The following is a 19,460-nucleotide window of genomic DNA, read 5'->3' as shown; positions in this document are numbered from 1 at the left end:
TGGGTCTGAAAAGGTAGAAAACTCCTGCCCTAAACCACCTTGTTGTTTTGCAGACAATGAGAAGCAGCTGGGAGGAGAGTTCAGGGATAGTTTTTTAAAATAATAATAATAATTTTATAAGTTGTGTGCCCTTGTTTCTCAATTTAATCCTTTTACATCGTCTTGCATGATTTGTCACATTTTATGCATTGTGATTTGCTGCTGTTTTTATTGATTATGGATGAGTAATTCTTTATTGTAATTGATAACTGTCTAATTATTACTAGCTGATGTTTCATTTTAGTGTTTACTGTTGGATTATTGCATATTGCTTTATTTGGTATACGTTGTTTACTTTAAAGTTATTGTGACCTATTTTGTGTAGGATCTGATTGTTACTGTTAATATTTGATGTTTTCTCATTATTTTTGTGTGCTGGGAGCCGCCCAGTATAGCTGGATATAATAATAATAATAATAATAATAATAATAATAATAATAATAATAATAATAATAATAAACAACACATACACACACAGCATTTTGGAGACTTAATGAGGACGTTTTTACAGCTGTTAGCCCGGCTCGTCTAGGCAAGCTCCATCTCAGAGAAAGAGGTGGTCGCATCCTGCCCGTTCCTCTCTCACATGGCCAATGGTCCTTTCTTGTTCCTCAGCTTCTCCACTACCAGGAGATTGAGCAGCTGCCGGCGGACCAGATCTTTGAGAGTCTTGAGGAGTGGACCAGGAACCCCAGCCCGGACGTCCGTTCCCTTGGCCTGAGAGCTCTGGGCATCTTAGCCATCCACCCTGATAAGGTGAGGAAGGAGGGGGCGGGGACAACCCCTCTCATATGAATCATGGGAATTGTGGAGTTGGAAGGGCCGTCAAAGGCTGCTGCGGAGAATGTAACCACAGGCCAGAGAGCCTTCAAGTGCATGAGATGCCGCCTTCTGCAGGAAGGCTGGTGGCGACAGGTTGAAAGTGCCTTTTCTGCAATGGTGCCCCACCTGCGGAACTCCCTGCCACCGCCTCTTTATCTGCTTTCCGTCAGCAGTTGAGAATATTGCTGTCTAAACAAGTTTTCTGCTTAGGGCGTTGATCCCCGATTATCTTCTTTGCGCTTTGGTCTTTCCCTGTTGTTTTTCCGCTCGACAATTTGTGATCTTGGCAAATGGATCGTGGCCCCTTTCCTGCTCGCTCTCCTTGTCTCGCAATCCGCTTTCAGCAGCTCCATCACGGAGAGGGGAAGCAGGGTATAATTTTAAAAAGGTAAATGACCCCTGACAGTTAAGTCCAGTCAAGAACGACTCTGGGGTTGTGGCGCTCATCTCGCTTTACTGGCCGAGGGAACCAGCGTTTGTCTACTCCACAGACAGTTTTTTTCTGGGTCATGTGGCCAGCATGACTAAGCTTCTTCTGGTGAAACCAGAGCAGTGCATGGAAACGCCGTTTACCTTCCCACTGGAATGGTACCTATTTATCTACTTGCAGTTCATACTTTCGAACTGCTAGGTTGGCAGGAGCAGAGACCGAGGAACAGGAGCTCACCCTGTCGTGGGGATTTGAACCGCTGACCTTCCGATCGGTTTAGTCATGCTGACCACATGACCCGGAAGCTGTCTGTGGACAAACGTCGGCTCCCTCAGCCTATAGAGCGAGATGAGCACGCAACCCCAGAGTTGTCTGCGACTGGACTTAACTGTCAGGGGTACCTTTACCTTTATCTGTGGGAATATTGTGGATAGTAGGCTATATTGATTAAATATTATCCTTCCTCACAGTAGTGAGCTGGTAGCAGAGCACATTCTCCTATATATTGCAGGAAGCAATTTGGTAGATTCGTTTGAATCTCTTGAGTTAAGCAACCCAGTCTGGCTTGTCCAGATGGGATTTGTCCCTGGTAAATAATAATAATAATAAATTTAAAAAATTCCCATTTAATCCCTCTTTAAAAGAATAAAGACACAACAGTCTTCTCTTAAAAGTAATAAGAAGTTTACTTACATTCAGCTCACATTATGATCCTGAAGGCAGGCTTTAGCTTGTAGTTACAGAAGAGAGTTTGAGTCCATCCCATATGGCAGGGGTGGCCAACTCTCAAGTGACTGCGATCAACTTTCAGAATTAAAAACTGGCAGTGATCCAACCCCGGTTTGCTGGGTTCAGCTGAAAGTTGTTGAGGAAAGCCCAGTTTGGTGGGGGTTAAAAAAAAGGTTTTTTGGGGGGGCAGAGTTCCATTTTTTGGAGGGTGTTAAAGGCAAGGGACAAAGGGGTAAAGTCACTCACAAAAAGATTGTTGTGGATCAAAACAGCAGCACAGAGAAATCTCCATCTTCGCTTCCAGAAATCATACAACAATGGAGGGCGGGATGAGGGGGTGGGGCAGGAGTTAGTTTTAGCGACACTAAGGAAAGGGAGCCAGAGATTGACCACGATCTACCAAAACCTCATGGGGATCTACCAGTAGATCACGATTGACCTGTTGGACATCCCTGCCATACGGGAATGAGCCTATGTACTGCTGGCTGAGAGCCAGCAGACAGCAAAAACAATCAAGATGGAATAAAGCGAGGAAGAAGGGAAGATGGCTGCAGGAACAGCCCTTTTATGGGGTCTCCCAGGGTCATGGCCACCTACCTGGTCACATGTGGGGGGGGGGAGGATGCTCCAGACCAGGTGTGACAGGAAGTCCTCCTGGCTGGAGCAACATTCCCCTGTGTGTCCACTCTGGGCAAACAAGAAGTGTTGTACTTGTCTGCTACAGTGATGACACACCCCACATTATCTAGAGACCCAGAGTCAGCTTTTTTGTCCAGAAGAAGCTTGGGGAAGGGAGCGATGTTCAGCTTCTTCCTGTTTGCAGGTGGAGGAGGTCAAGACCCTCATGCCAACGCTCTTGGGCAGCTTGGAAGAGGCAGACGGCGTGGTTGTCGCTGAGGGCATCACGGCCATCCAGAACCTTTTGAAGTTCATGCAGAGGAGCGACATTGTCAGCTTGGCTGAGAAGCTGCTTCCTTTGTTCAGCAATGTAAGAAATTGGGGGAGGTTTCCTTACAGTCTGGGGTGCGCCTCCGACCGCCCTGTGACCCCAGAACTCTCCATGGTCCCATCGTGCCCCCTACTTCTGTTTTCAGGGCTCCCTGCGCCCCTTCTCCCTCCAATCCCTGGTGGTTTGGCTATGTCCCCTCTCCTGAAAATGGAGAGGCTGGGTCAGTGTGAGACCCGTAAGGTGCGGGAATGTTGTGGGTAACAGGAGAGGATATGTTGATTAATATTATCCTTCCTAACTCGCACTAGCAAGTAGCAGAGCGCATTCACCTATTACACAGCCAAAAGCTGGTTGCAGACTCGTGTGAGTCTCTTAAAACAATAAGCAGTTCAATCTGGCTTGCCCAGATTGGGATATGTTCCTGGTAATATCCCTCCTAAAAGAATAAAGAAACAACAGTCTTATTCATAAGTAACAAAAAGAAGTTTACTCACGATCAGGCAAAGCACAGTGTGATCCCTGAAGGCAGGCTTTAGGCTTAAAGTTACAAATATGTACAGTGGTGCCCCGCAAGACGAATGCCTCGCAAGACGGAAAACTCGCTAGACGAAAGAGTTTTCCGTTTTGGAGGTGCTTCGCAAAACGAATCTCCTATGGGCTTGCTTTGCAAGACGAAAATGTCTTGCAAGTTCCTGCGGGTTTTTTTCCTCCCCCCCCTTTTCTAAGCCGCTAAGCCGCTGATCAGCTGATCCGATAAGCTGATAAGCCGCTAAAAGCCGCTAATAGCGCTAATCCTCTAATCCGTCAATGGGCTTGCTTCACAAGACAAAAAAACCGCTAGACGAAGAGAATCACAGAACGGATTCTTTTCTTCTTGCGAGGCACCACTGTACAAATGGGTTTACCCCATATGAGAGATAACCCAGGGACTGCTAGCTGAGAGAGCCAGCAGTGTGGTTCAGGTGAAGCAGGAAGCAGGCAGGACGAAAAAGAAGGGAAGATGGCTACATGACTTGGCCTTTTACCAGGTCTGGAAAGGTCACACCCACCTACTGGTCACATGCAAAGGAAGGATGCTCCAGCCAGGTGTAACAGGAAGCTCAACTTTCTGGACCAACATCTCCTGCATATCCACTCTAGCAAACAAGGAATGTTGTACTTGACTGCTCCAGTGGATTACATCCCACGTAAAGCCAGGCTGGGGAATGGGTTGAGGGCAAGGGTGGGAAGAGGGCAGAGCTAAACTCCTCCCCTGCTCAAAGATCTGGGCAGTGGGGTCAAATAATGAGGTTCAGATGGTTGGTCAGTGAGGGTGAAATGTAGGAATTAAGGACTGGAGACATGGTCAGTGTTATGTACTGAGCTGAATCCTAGAACAATAGGATCCAGAATGCAGCAGTCTGGTTGGTCTGCAGAAGTAGCCAATTAGGCTCCTGGATGAAGTGAATCAGCAACTGGATTGGCCTGCAGATGCAGCCAATCAGGCTCCTGGATGAAGTGAATCAGCAACCGGATTGGCCTGCAGATGCAGCCAATCAGGCTTCTGGAGGAAGTGAATCCGCAACCTGTTTGGCCTGCAGGAACAGCCCGGAATTAGCCAATCATGCGGGGCCCATTGTGTAAATAATGTGTATATATAGCTAGACGTTTTGGGGAAAGTTTCATTCATTGCCACTAAGAGCTGAATAAAGAGCATGACATTCACACTCGACTCTGAGTATATTTCAGTCAGCGAGGGCTAGGGGCAGCCAGAGTGGCAGGTTTCTCCCTTCTCGAGGCTGGGGGGACTTCCCCGTTTGATCTACCTGTGCTTTCAGCCAAGCTCTGAACTTTTAAGCCCCACCCACATGAAACAGCCTCTGTTGCCCACAGGCAGAGGCCAGGACCCGCAATTCCGCCATTGCCCTGTTCGCTGAGCTGCCCAACGTGGTCAAGAAGAAGGAGAAGTACCTCATCCAAGAGCAGGTGACCCAGAGTCTGCTCCCGCTGCTCCTCCACCTGCAAGACGAGGAGCCCGAGGTGGTGAAGGTGAGTCAGGAACCGAGGATGCAGTTGCCTTACCCTGAGTCAGGACCTTGGGTCATAGCTGTCAACCGTCCCTTATTTGGCGGGAAAGTCCCTTATCCCAGCGCCGTGTCCCGCTGCTGTCCCTTATTGATGATGTCCCTTAAATTTCCCGGGTTTCAAAGGAAGCAGCTCCTCTCCCTCCCTCCCTGCCAGCCGGCCAGGGAGGAGGGAGGCTCCAACTGTGTTGCTTGGCTGCCCGGTCCGCCCCCCTCCGGCCTCCTCTCACCAGCCTCGGCCCCCGGGAGCCCCTTCCTGCCGGGACTGAGGAGCCTTGAGAGGAGAGCGAGGGCAACCATAGAGAAAGCAGTTCAGAGAGAGGAGGCGGAGGTGGAGGCGCGGGCAGGTGTTCCAAGGGCTAACCATATTGGGGGAAAGCGGAGGAAGGACCGCAAGCGCTTCTCCCATAGATTTGTAGTGGTAGACTAGCATAGATGGTCTGATCTGCAGGTTTACTTTGGGTGCTATTCCCCCCCCCCTTCCTTCCGCCCTGCCTGATGGAACTGAGAGCTGCAGATGGAGCACGAGAGAAAAGATACAGAACTGCAGCAGCGTCTTCGTAGCTTGGACTTCGTTTTGCATGAAAAGTGGTTGCTGCTTGTGGTTATTTAATTGCAGTGTTTCATCGGCTGGTGTCTTGAGCAGCAACCTCTGGAAACGAAGGGCTAAAAACCGGCGCTGCTCTCCCAAATGATCTGGTCCCTTTTAACTTTGTACTTCAGCTGGTTGACTAAAATCCCTTATTTTGGCTGCAGGTCCCTTATTTTCAAATCTGTAAGTTGACAGCTATGCCTTGGGTCCATCTAGCTTAGTAATGTCTGCACTGACTGGCAGCAGCTGTCTTAAGATCTCAAACAGGGGACATTCCTAGTCTGACCCGGAGATGCCGTCAAACCTGGGACCTTCTGCATGACAAGGAGACGCCCTACCACTGAACCCAACCTTTCCTTGCTCTGAGTTTGCAGAATCCGGTTTCCCTGTGCTTGATGGACCAATGTATTGTATTTTTAATATTTTGTTGGAAGCCGCCCAGAGTGGCTAGGGAAACCCAGCCGGATGGGCGGGGTATAAATAATAATAATAAATTTTTATTTTATTTTATTTTATTTTATTTTATTTATTTTATTTTATTTTATTTTTATTTTTTATTTCTCAATTTAATTTTTTAATTTTTTAAATTTTATTTCATATTATTTCATATTTCATATTTCATATTTCATGTTATTATTATTAATAATAATACATATGGAAGGATGCAGGAAGTGCTTTTCGACTTCTCCTCCTGAATCTTAATGTTACATATGATTTCTATGCTCTCCCTCCCCCAAACGAGTTTTAAAAAATGTGTGTTCAATTTCCCCCCGGTCACAATTTACAAATTTTAATACAAACTGAAAATTAAAATGCGGAAGACAACTTAGGGGATGGAAGTGGAGATCAGGATGGTTGTGAGCAGAGGCAGAGGTTGCCAGCTTGGCGGTCGCTGTTGCCATTGACCTGCCCTCTCCCTGACTGACCCTTGACGCCCCTTTTGACTCCCCACGGCAGGGTTGCCAGGATGCCCTCGCCAGGTGCTTCCGCTTCCTGGGCTGGTCCCTCCCGAAGAAGATTAACAGCAAGAAGGCTTGGCACGACCACCCTCAGATCGCAGAGACCCTCTGCCGGCAAATCGTAAGTCACCAGCCTTTGTCTAGCAACGGCTTGGCAGGGTATGCTCCAAATTTCCCCCTGTAGGGCCAGGTGGGAGACAAGTTAAAAAATGGCAAGTGCCCCCATTTCAGTTTGGGATTCCATCTCTGCAAATCCCCTTGAGTCTTTCTGGATCCCACAATTTTTGGTTTTCAGTTTCTAGGATTCCGGGTTTGGAATCAAATATCTTTGGAGCCGCCTTTTCAAATATTTCGACTGCACGCTCCAGATTTTGTAAAGACTCTTTTGAGTTCACTGAGTCCAGTTTATGCCTCTAAATACCAGTTGCTGGGAATCTCATGGAGGCAAAGGGGTCTTGTGTTCAAATCCTGCTTGCAGGTTTCCCCTTGAGGCTGTCAGTTTGCATTTCCTAGTGCAGAAAGTATTGAACTGATGTGTAGAGACCTTTCCTATTCTACTTAATTCAAGAGGGTTCTGGAACATAGCTGTCAAAGTTTTCCTTTTTTTAAGGGAAATTCCTTTATTCTGAATAGGATTCCACGCAAGAAAAGGGAAAAGTTGATAGCTATGTTCTGGAAGCTTCTTTGGGTGAAAGAAACAGGCAGGAGGTTCATGATTCTAGATTCAGGTAGGTAGCCGTGTTGGTCTGACACAGTCGAAATAAAAAGAAAAATGTCCAGTTGCACCTTAGAGACCAACTAAGTTTGTTGTGGGTATATATAAGGTTTCATGTGCATGCACTCTGATTTTGTGGTATCTGAAGAAATGTGCATGCACACGAACGCTTACACTGTACCCAGAACAAACTTAGTTGGTCTCTAAGGTGCTACTGGACATTTTACTATTATTATTTCAAGATTCATGATATTTGGGTAATACCTTCCGAGAAGCTGAGTACAACTGGCTTAAACTGGTTCTGTTATCTCTTTCTGCCAAGGTCATGCTGACTATAATAGTAAGGCCAGAAGGAGGCTAGGTTTCACTTTCTCTGATCTCTTTTCCTTCTGGTGTGATGTTCTGTATATAGTGTTAAGGTTTAGACTTATAAAAAGTTATTGTAAGTTTAAGTTAAGTCTGCTGCAACTGGATTTCTTATGGACAGTGCTAATCCTGAACGTTTTGGATTTGTGACCATTATGCTCATCTGCCTTCAGTAGCAGTAAATCTCTGCCGGATGAAATACAGTTGCCTCTGGTCTGTTTTTTGGAGAATCCTGCAACGTGTTTAAGGTTTTACCATGCTAACTATACGTTGGAGTCCTATGTGGTGGGATTGTCTGTTAGTTAATGAATTTTGGAAACAGATTGGTATAGAAATATTGTGAACTGTGGGTAGGAAGGTGAGAATATCTAAATTAATGGTACTTATTAGTCTGAGTAGCACCGAGTTAAAAACAAAAGAGGAATGTAAATGGGTAAAATTGATGGTAACTGCAGCCAGACAGGTTATAGCGAGTAACTGGAAAAATGCAGAAGAGCTTAGGGGTGAACCAGTGGAGGAAGAAACTGAATAATATTATAATATTAGAATAACTAACTGAAGATACACAGACTGAAAGGGTTTAAGGTCAGAGAGAAAGAGGAGGATTGGTTTGAGAAGATATTGAATTATTTGGGTAGGTTTGAACAATTTGCAGCAATTAAAATGTTAAAAGTTACCGTATTTTTCACTCTATAAGACCACAAGACGCACCTAGTTTTTGGAGGAGGAAAACAAGGAAAAAATATTCTGAATCTCAGAAGCCAGAACAGCAAGAGGGATCGCTGCGCAGTGAAAGCAGCAATCCCTCTTGCTCTTCTGGCTTCTGGGATAGCTGCGCAGCCTGCATTCGCTCCATAAGATGCACACACATTTCCCCTTACTTTTTAGGAGGGAAAAAGTGAGTCTTATAGAGCAAAAAATACAGTAAATAAACCTTGTGGATGGAAGAGTGTCAACATATATAAAACTGTACATATGGTTGATTTGAATATGTTATTATTGATTATGTATACCCAGTGTATCAGCTGCCTGGAGGGTTTCACTGTTTGTGTTTGGTTGTTGGTAAAAAATATTTTTTTTAATAATAATAAAAAAAACCTATACCATGGAGTTCGGCTCTGGATCAATAGGAGTAGAATTCCACAACAGAGGCATCGTGTCAGCTACTGTGAGGACAGACGGCTGGTCTAGATGGACCATTGGTCTCATCCAGCAGGCTCTGCTTCTGTTCTTAATGTTCCTCTTTGCTTTGCTAGTCCTGGAAGGTCAAGACCATCCCTGTCATCTTGCTCCAATGTCTGGACCACCTTCAGTGCCCGCAGGTCTCGATCCGGAGAGCAGCTGCCATCTTTCTTGGTGAGCAAAATAGTGCCCCTATTCCTTTATCACCCTGTGATTCATCGCACTAGTTGGAGGCAGTTGGAGGATGGATGGCGCTAACGGATTGAGGTTGAATCCTGACAAGACAGAAGTACTGTTTTCGGGGGACAGGGGGTGGGCGGGTGTGGGGGATTCCCTGGTCCTGAATGGGGTAACTGTGCCCCTGAAGGAACAGGTGCGCAGCCTGGGAGTCATTTTGGACTCACCGCTGTCCATGGAGGCGCAGGTTAATTCTATGTCCAGGGCAGCTGTCTACCAGCTCCATCTGGTACGCAGGATGAGGCCCTTCCTGCCCGCAGAATGTCCCGCCAGAGTGGTGCATGCTCTAGTTATTTCCCACTTAGGCTACTGCAATGTGCTCTATGTGGAGCTACCTTTGAAGGTGACCCGGAAACTACAACTAATCCTGAATGCGGCAGGTAGACCGGTGACTGGGGGCAGCCGCTGAGACCACGTAACACTGGTCCTGAAAGACCTGCATTGGCTCCCAGTACGTTTCTGAGCACAATTCAAAGTGTTGCTGTTGACTTTGAAAGCCTAAACGACCTCGGTCCAGTATACCTGAAGGAGCATCTCCACCCCCATCGTTCAGCCCGGACACTGAGGTCCATCTCCGAGGGCCTTCTGGCAGTTCCCTCACTGCGAGAAGCCAAGTTACAGGGAACCAGACAGAGGGCCTTCTCGGTAATGGCACCCGCCCTGTGGAACGCCCTCCCACCAGATGTCAAAGAGAAAAACAACTACCTGACTTTTAGAAGACATCTGAAGGCAGCCCTGTTTAGGGAAGCTTTTAATGTTTGATGCATTACTGTATTTTAATATTTTGTTGGAAGCCGCCCAGAGTGGCTGGGGATACCCAGCCAGATGGGTGGGCTATAAATATTATATTATATTACAGTGGTGCCCCGCAAGACGAATGCCTCGCAAGATGGAAAACCCGCTAGACGAAAGGGTTTTCCGTTTTGGAGGTGCTTCGCAAAACGAATTTCCTATGGGCTTGCTTCGCAAGACGGAAATGTCTTGCGAGTTCCTGCGGGGGTTTTCCCCCCCCCCTTTTTCCCAAGCCGCTAAGCCGTTTACCAGCTGATCCTAAGCCGCTAAGCCGCTTAACAGCTGATCCTCTAAGCCGCTTATCAGCTGATCCTCTAAGCCGCTTATCAGCTGATCCGCTAAGCTGCTAAATCGCTTATCAGCTGATCCACTAAGCCCGCTAAGCCGCTAATAGCGCTAATCTGCTAAGCCGCTAATGGCCTTGCTTTGCAAGACAAAAAAGCCGCAAGACGAAGAGACTCGCGGAACGGATTCTTTTCGTCTTGCGAGGCACCACTGTATTGTATTGTATTGTATTATATTATATTATATTATATTATATTATATTATATTATATTAATTATATTTTGTTCTCCTTTTTCCTCTTACCTGATGCTATATACCTGCCGGAACAAAATAAACCATTTAAAATTACAGTAAAAGGGAAAACAAGAGTGAATTGTTTGAGGTCACACAATGAGTCTAGGCAGGCCTTGGGCTGCCTCTCCTCTCTGTCCCTGGGGTCTTTCTCGTCCTGATGCAAAGGGGGCGGGATGTCGATGCTCACGGGAAAGGTGTGACTTCCTGAGAGGCTCACGGACTTCCTGTCTTTCAGGTTGCGTTGCCCAGTGTGCAGAGCCAGTTGCGATCACTCAGGAAAAAAAGGACTTGATATTCCTCTGTAAGTAACAACACCGCGGGACTCAAGCCCCTTTGCATGATGACGACATGAACTCCTAGCTCCAGGGAGACTTACAAATTAAAAAGACCATCTCTAGCGTGTCTAGTAAAAAAAGAGAAGGTTCTATGCTGTACGTTTGATTTGATATCATTTACGAATAAGGAGGCACATGGTCCCTCCAGCTTACACTGAAGTGCAAAAATACAATTCATAAGATGCCACACAAGCATTCTCTTTTAATTTATCTTATTGTATCACATTTTATTCTCACCATATCTCTGTTGTGGGAAGTTGTCCGTGGATAGAAACTGACAAAGGACTTCAATATAAGGGTAACCCTTTTATTAGCGCGTTTGCAAAGGCGGACCCTCCGTACCCGTGGATACGAAGAGCCCCGATCGGGCATAAGCACAGCAGTTTTATCCCTAGCTGCCGCCCCTCTTTTGGAGGCTTGGCTTACAATCTATCTACCAGAATTCAGCACATTCCTAATACATTGTTCAATCTACTCTATTCATTTTTACTCCCTTCTCAGTGGGGGCATCACCCTTTGGCTCGCCCTTTCTGGCGTACGCGACTGTGTTATCTTGTATACATGTCTAGCTCTCAAGGCTGAGTTTGAGGCACGTCTTTTCTGTATGCTTTCATTGTTTCCCAATCTCACACTGTTCATATGGTGTACACATGATGAGAAGGGAGTTAAGATTAACATAAATTCTAAAGCAGATTTAAACCAGTGTTAGATTTAGGGTTAACAGTAGGGGTTAAGGTTAGGGGTTAGGGTTAGAGGGTTAGGGTTATTGTCAGAGTTAGGCTTAGGGTTAGGTTTGTGTCAAGGTTAGGATTAGGGTTGGGTTAGGGTTGGGGTTAACAGTAGGGGTTAAGGTTGGATTAGAGGGTTAGAGTTATGGTTGGGGTTAGGCTTAGGTTTATGTCAGGGTTAGGGTTGGGTTAGGGTTAGGGTTAACGGTAGGGGTTAAGGTTAGGGGTTAGGGTTAGAGGGTTGGGGTTAGAGTTATGGTTGAGATTGGGTTAGGGTTAGTTTGTGTCAGGGTTAGGGTTGGGTTAGAGTTTAGAGTTAGAGTTAGAGTTAGAGTTATGGTTGGGGTTGGAGTTGGAGTTGGGGTTGGGGTTAGAGTTAGGGTTAGAGTTAGAGTTGGGGTTAGAGTTGGGGTTAGAGTTAGAGTTGGGGTTAGAGTTGGGGTTAGGGCAGAGGGTTATGGTTAGAGTTATGGTTAGGTTTAGGGTTAGGTTAGAGTTAGGGTTGGGGTTAGGTTTAAGTTTCGGTTTGTGTCAGGGTTCGGGTAAAGGCCTGGGTTTTGGGTTCGCATTCTCAAATCTTATAAAAATGAAGCAAAACCAGAGGAGAGACAAAAGAGAAAGCAAAACCAATGGCATTTTAAGTCAGGCAGCCATGGGCTTTATCTCCCTGGGTTCATTCCCTTTCTGCTTTTGTCCAAAGTGTGTCCTTCTCTCTTACGGGCCTGCCTTTCTCTCCCTTGCTCCAGCGCTCTCCAAACTGCGGCAGGATCCTGACCCCTCCGTCCGCCTGACGGCCTTGCAAGCCACCCGGATGGTGCAGGAAGCCTGTGGCGTCTCGGCTGCCGTCTCGCCCCGATTTTCTGGGTCGGAGGGGGAAGACAGCCTCTCCTCTGACCGGGGCCACTGGGACATGCCGGATCCTGCCCTGACGCACCGGTGGAACCCAGCTTCCCCCACCTCCCACCGGTTGGTGCCCAGTGCTGCCAGGAAGAGAGGATTTGGGCCGACCCGGCAGGCCTGAACCCACCCACCAAGACGCCCCTGCGCTCCCTTGGGAGGCGCTCGACGTAAGCTCAGGAGATCTGCACACAATTCCCAGTCGAAAAGGCACTGGAGCCACAGATGATGGGAGAGGACCAGAAAGGAAGGAGCGGGAGAAAGGAGGCGGCGGGAGGATGCTCAGTGTGCCTGGATTCGGCCAGCGTCCGCAGCAGGACAGGAACAGGGAACGTTCTGTGGGGAGAACCATCAAGACTTCCTCTTGCATTCCTCCAAAGAACCAGGATGGCCTTGCATGGTGAGTGCCCATTAAGGGAAGGAAAGAGTGAAATGGAGCCATGTATTGAGCCCATTCATTTTCATAAACGACACTGGCTCCCAGTACGTTTCCAAGCACAATTCAAAGTGTTGGTGCTGACCTTTAAAGCCCTAAATGGCCTTGGTCCAGTATATCTGAAGGAGCGTCTCCACCCCCATCGTTCAGCCCGGACACTGAGGTCCAGCGCTGAGGGCCTTCTGGCGGTTCCCTCCCTGCAAGAAGTGAGGTTACAGGGAACCAGGCAGAGGGCCTTCTCGGTAGTGGCACCCGCCCTGTGGAACGCCCTCCCACCAGATGTCAAGGAAATAAACAACTACAGTGGTGCCCCGCAAGACGAAAAACCCGCTAGACGAAAGGGTTTTCTGTTTTTCAATGCGCTTCACAAGACGAATTTCCCTATGGGCTTGCTTCACAAGACGAAAACGTCTTGCGAGTCTTGCGATTTTTTTCGCTTCCCCCCCTTTTCTAAGCCTCTAAGCCGCTAAGCTTTTAATAACCTCTAAACCGCTAATAGCGCTAATCCGCTAAGCCGCTAATAGGGTTGCTTCGCAAGACGAAAAAACCGCTAGACGAAGAGAATCGCGGAACGGATTATTTTCGTCTTGCGAGGCACCACTGTACCTGACTTTTAGAAGACATCTGAAGGCAGCACTGTTTATGGAAGCTTTTAATGTTTAATAGGTTATAGTATTTTAATGTTTTGTTGGAAGCAGCCCAGAGTGGCTGGAGAAACCCAGCCAGATGGGCGGGGTATAAATAATAAATTATTATTATTATTATTATTATTATTTTTATTATTAGCCGCCCTGAGATCTACAGGTATAGGGTGATATACAAATTTAATAAACAGATAAAAGGTTATGATAATGAGAGTACCACCCACTTTGAGAACCATTGCCCTAAACCAACCTTCTTCAAACTGGGAATAATACCTTCTAACATTTCTCAGTTGAAAATAGGGACATCCTATTCCAGGCACGTCCAACAGGTAGATCGCTGGACGCCTGTGGTAGATCACCCCCAAAGAAGCTCAACAACTTTGGCTCCCCTAATAAAACTCAACATTTTTGCCCTGCACCCCCCAAAACAGGGCTTTTCTTCCTTAAAAAAAGCCCCATAAAGGAGGTAGATCTCTGCCAGTTTTTAACTCTGTGAGTAGATCGCAGTCTTGGGAGTGGGCCACCCCTATTGTAATTATTATTATTATTATTGTCATACCTCGGGTTACAGATGCTTCAGGTTGCACGTTTTCAGGTTCCACACCGTGCCGAACCCGGAAGTACCGGAACGGGTTACTTCCGGGTTTCAACGCTTGTGCATGCACAGAAATGCTAAACCGTGCTTTGCACATGCTCATGCACGGAAGTGCCAAAAAGCGACCCACACGTGCGCAGACATGGCGCTGTGGGTTGTGAACGTGCCTCCCGCACAGATCATGTTCACAACCCAAGCATCTACTGTCTTATTATTATTATTCCCCACTCATCTGGGTGGCTTCCCACCTATATAAAAACATGATGAAACATTAAACTTTTTTTAAAAAAATAAAATTCCCTCGGCAGGGCTGCCTTCAGATGTCTTCTAAAGGTTGTCTAGTTACTTATCTCCTGGTCTCAGAAGTCACATAACTCCAAACCCTCCAACATTCCTCCAGTGAGAATAGGGACATCCTAAGGGAAAGTGGGGCATTCCGGGATCAAATCATAAACCTGGAATACAACTCCCATCATCCTCGCAACACTGGCCAATGAGGGCGCCATATTGGCCACCGCTGAGATAGACACTTGGTCCAGCCCACCTGGGCTCTTTTTACATTGTGTCATTCCTCCTTGAGGACTAGGAGCTTAGGAGCTTAGGCCCCAAACCCGAGAAGCCTGTTTCCATGCTCCACGCTTACAAGAACACAGTGCCCTCGGCCGTAATGGCCAGGACTGATGGGAGTTGTAGTCCAAAACACCTGGAAGTTGGAGAGTTAAGGAAGCCTGTTCTCCACTAGAATATTCACTTGCTTTTTTTAAAAAAAATGCAGAGCTGCCCTCTTGTGGCAAATGTGGAAATCAGCCCTACCTGGGAGGTGCCAGGGATTGAATCTGACACCTTCTGCACGTGAAGCAGGGGAACCTTTGCCCCTCCAGATCTTGCTGAACTACAACTCCCATCATCCCTGAACACTGCCCATGGGTTGTTGGGAACGGCAGTTCAGTGCCACCTGGAAGGTTTCAAATTTCTCCATCCCCCCTTCAGATTTTTGAAGGTGGCTCTCCTATCTTCTCTCAGTCTCCTCTTTCGCAGGCTAAACACACCCAGCTCCTTCAACCATTCCTCATCAGGCTTGGTTTCCAGACCCTTGATCACCTTGATCGCCTTCCTCTGCCCACCTTCCAGCTTGTCAACAGCCTTCTCTGCTCTGCTCTTGTCAACATCCTTCTCTGCTCTGCATCCTCCTTTGCTCTGGTCAGACCTCACCTGGAGTACTGTGTCCAGTTCTGGGCACCACAGTTCAAGAAGGACACTGACAAACTGGAACGTGTCCAGAGGAGGGCAACCAAAATGGTCAAAGGCCTGGAAACGATGCCTTATGAGGAACGGCTAAGGGAGCTGGGCATGTTTAGCCTGGAGAAGAGGAGGTTAAGGGGTGATATGATAGCCATGTTCAAATATATAAAAGGATGTCACATAGAGGAGGGAGAAAGGTTGTTTTCTGCTGCTCCAGAGAAGCGGACACGGAGCAATGGATCCAAACTACAAGAAAGAAGATTCCACCTAAACATTAGGAAGAACTTCCTGACAGTAAGAGCTGTTCGACAGTGGAATTTGCTGCCAAGGAGTGTGGTGGAGTCTCCTACTTTGGAGGTCTTTAAGCAGAGGCTTGACAACCATATGTCAGGAGTGCTCTGATGGTGTTTCCTGCTTGGCAGGGAGTTGGACTCGATGGCCCTTGTGGTCTCTTCCAACTCTATGATTCTATGATTCTTAAATTGTGGTGCCCAGAACTGACACAGTATTCCAGGCAGGGGCATCTTACCCATAGTTCTGGAGGGTGCCAGGGAAAAGGCAGAGGCTGGACGCAGCCCCTCCCGGCACCAGTTCGCTGCCCTCGCCCGCCTCTGCCATGCTGCCCACGCCACACCCAGAGCCTCCACCTGCCATGGCCACCGCGGCACAAAGTGGCCAGCTGAGCTGGGAGGTGCTGCCCGCCTCCTCCAGCCCTGCGGGCAGCGCCATCCTCCCTTAAAAAAGGTCGTCAACTCTGGGAAATGGGGGGAGGGGGCTTTGCACCACAGCGCCAGATATGCTTAAGATGGCAGAATAGAGTGGGTGGCGCTGTGGTCTAAACTACAGAGCCTAGGACTTGCCGATCAGAAGGTCGCTGGTTCGAATCCCCACGACGGAGTGAGCTCCCGTTGCTCGGTCCCTGGTCCTGCCAACCTAGCAGTTCGAAAGCACGTCAAAGTGCAAGTAGATAAATAGGTACCGCTCCGGCAGGAAGGTAAACAGTGTTTCCATGCGCTGCTCTGGTTTCGCCAGAAGCGGCTTAGTCCTGCTGGCCACATTACCTGGTAAAACTCTCTGCGGACAAATGCTGGCTCCCTCGGCCTGTAAAGCGAGATGAGCGCTGCAACCCCAGAGTCATCTGCGACTGGACCTAATGGTCAGGGGTCCCTTTACCTTTATGACTTCCCTTGATCTGGGCACTTGACTTCTGTTGATGCAGCTTAGGTTAGCTTTGTTTGTTGCTACATCTCACAGTCAAGCCAGTTGTCCACCTTCCCTGTACAGTGGTACCTCGGGTTAAGAACTTAATTTGTTCCAGAGGTCCGTTCTTAACCTGAAGCTGTTCTTCACCTGAGGTACCACTTTAGCTAATGGGGCCTCCCTCTGCTGCCAAACCGCCAGAGCACGATTTCTGTTCTCATCCTGAAGCAAAGTTCTTAACCCGAGGTACTATTTCTGGGAGAGCGGAGTCTGTAACCTGAAACGTCTGTAACCTGAAGCGTCTGTAACCCGAGGTACCACTGTATTCAGGCTCCCAAGACCTTCTGCTTCCTCCCCCCCCCCCCCCGCACAGATCAACAACCACAAGAGGGCGTTCTGTCCTTTCTCTCTCCCTCTTTCACCAGGAGCTTTCTGGCTGCAGGAGGACAGAGCCAGCGGTGGCTGCAGGAGAAGCCTCAGTCGAAGGATGCAGATGAGAAACCCAAAATGTGATGGATGCAACCCGGCGGTTCTTGCTTGCTGAGGAACCCTTACCGTAAGGGCCTTCACGCTGCTTGCAAAATGCAACTTCCTGCATCAAGATAGAATTTGCAAGCAATATATAGCAATGTTCTCATGTATATATATATTTTTATGCACGTATGCCTTGAGGACTTTAAGCCAGTAAATTTGTGTTTTCCGATTTATTTTTTAAAGTCGGTTTGTGTTTCACAAAAGTGGAATAGATTTCTCTCTGTGTGTGTACCTAACTGACTCTCTGGACCTGTTTGTTGAAGTCGTGTGCGCCTCCAGATTTGCCACTAACTTGCAGGGTAATAATAATAATAATAATAATAATAATAATAATAATAATAATAATTTCAAGTGCATGCCAGAGATGTAGGCTTGTGCAATGAAAGTGGATTAAAGTGCTCTATTGTCCTAGTGCAAGAACTCCTTTTTTTAATTTAAAAAATGAATAGATTTTATCCAGTTGAGGAAGTACATTAGGTAAAAGTGTGATATTAATGGGGAAACGTATACGAACAAATTGGGGTGAATTGTAGGATGGATTATCATCCATTTGGGTCATCTAATCAGAGCCCCTCGCAATCACATGTGCTGCGTGTGATTTCTCTAAAAGTTTTGGTGTCCTCGTGGGCTTAGGAGTTCTTGCTGGCCTTGTCCTTGGAAGGGCCATGTTCAAATTCCAAAGTTGCGTAGGTTTTCTTTTTAAAAATCCATAGGATCAAGTTGAATATGGCAGCCCTAAATATATGGGTGTGGGGTGCCTGTTATCACATTGGAGACATCCCTGAGCCTACAGGAAGCAGGGACAAACCAATCTGGTCAGCCTTTATCCAAACTGGTAGCTTCTAGGCCATGGGTAGGCAAACTAAGGCCCGGGGCCTGGATCTGGCCCAATCGCCTTCTAAATCCGGCCTGAGGACGGTCCGGGAATTAGCGGGAATCAGTGTGTTTTTACATGAGTAGAATGTGTCCTTTTATTTAAAATGCATCACTGGGTTATTTGTGGGGCATAGGGATTCGTTCATCCCCCCCCCCCCAAATATAGTCCAGCCTACCACATGGTCTGAGTGTTATGTACTGAAGTTCTCACCCTGGGCCAGCAGGGGGGTACTGTAGATAGTTTTCACTCAGGTCCACATATGCAAATAAGGGATTGAAAGTGACGTTCAGTCTTTGGATAGTTACAGAAAGTTGTTACACTTACGTTGTACTGGAACTCTATATAAGCAGGCTGGCTGAACCCTTCAGTTCAGTTCTGTCCTGGCCTGTGAATAAACAAGAGCTGTTTGGAGAATCGCTGTGTCGTCTGATATGTTCACCCACAACTTAACACTGTGGGACGGTGGACCGGCCCACGGCTGAAAAAGTTTGCTGACCCCTGTTCTAGGCATTTGGGACTAAAACTCCCAGCAGTGCCAGCTTCACAGAAATCTCCCGTTCTGAACAGGGACTTGCACCAAATCCAGACCTGGCACCACAGCCAACGCAAGGCAGGAAACGATCCTTGTTAATGTATACACCCAATATTTAGTTTTAAGTCTCTATCCTAACTTTCTAGCAAGCTTAGCCCACCTTCCAGAGTTGTTGGTTTTTTTAGAAAACGGGACGAACCAGAGGCTGCCGCCCATGTTTAAATCTCAGCACGATATAGAAAAGAAAAGCAAATCCGCTAAGCATGCGTGCGGTTTAAGAGCGGATTTCGCAAGCTCATTCAGTAAACACATTTCACCGTGTGGCGGAGGGTGGGGAAGAGAAAGGACGACTGATGTTCTCAGGCTGGGAAGAACGAATCCTTTATCCTATTGTGGGATTATATTGCCCCATAAAAATGATCTCTTTCTAGCGCTGCAGGAAGTGTTTGAAGATGTTATGAAACCACCAAGGAAGGGGAGAATTTGGGGGCGGGCAGTCCAAGAAGAAAGACAGATTTACCTGCTTCAGGGCCGATGCCCAATATCCTGTTGGCATAGAAGTTTTTTCTTATCAAGTCCGCTTTCAAAGGAAACAAAAGAAGAATTCATGGGGCTTGCCTTGACAGCCACTGAATTTGCCTTGGCTGGTTCCCAGAACAGATAAATCAGCTACCCTAAGCGAATTCACTAGATGTTTTGGATCCCTTCCAATCGGGATTCAGGCCTCACCTTGGGACTGAAACTGCCTTGGTCGCACTGGTTGATGATCTCCGGCGGGCTAGGGACAAAGGTGAGAGCTGTTTCCTAGTTCTGCTCTCAGCGGCATTTGATACCATCGACCATAACATCCTTCTGGACCGTCTTGAGGGGCTGGGAGCTGGGGGCACTGTTATACAGTGGTTCCACTCCTTCCTCCTGTTCAGAAAGTGGTGTTGGGGGATGAGTGTTCAGACCCCTGGGCACTCACTTGTGGGGTGCCTCAGGGT

At 47.4% G+C, this 19,460-nt stretch overlaps 1 protein-coding gene across 3 annotated transcripts in view; it reads left to right on the top strand.

Moving 5' to 3' along the window:
- The window catches only part of LOC310705038 (maestro heat-like repeat-containing protein family member 7), a 50,145-nt gene extending 32,914 nt beyond the window's left edge, over positions 1-17,231 (top strand). For all 3 annotated transcript variants that reach the window (XM_083499325.1, XM_083499324.1, XM_083499326.1), the window contains 8 exons: positions 655-795; positions 2,844-3,008; positions 4,842-4,997; positions 6,582-6,704; positions 8,921-9,020; positions 10,690-10,755; positions 12,264-12,814; positions 16,957-17,231. In XM_083499325.1, the coding sequence (XP_083355451.1) occupies positions 655-795; positions 2,844-3,008; positions 4,842-4,997; positions 6,582-6,704; positions 8,921-9,020; positions 10,690-10,755; positions 12,264-12,538 (1,026 nt within the window). In that variant the 3' untranslated portion in view covers positions 12,539-12,814; positions 16,957-17,231. The remainder of the gene's footprint in view (positions 1-654; positions 796-2,843; positions 3,009-4,841; positions 4,998-6,581; positions 6,705-8,920; positions 9,021-10,689; positions 10,756-12,263; positions 12,815-16,956) is intronic.
- The last annotated feature ends 2,229 nt before the right edge of the window (positions 17,232-19,460 follow it).

Source organism: Podarcis liolepis (assembly GCF_965112155.1).
Source record: "Podarcis liolepis genome assembly, chromosome: 4".
Taxonomy (NCBI): Eukaryota; Metazoa; Chordata; class Lepidosauria; order Squamata; family Lacertidae; genus Podarcis; species Podarcis liolepis.
This window is presented reverse-complemented; position numbering and strand designations above follow the sequence as displayed.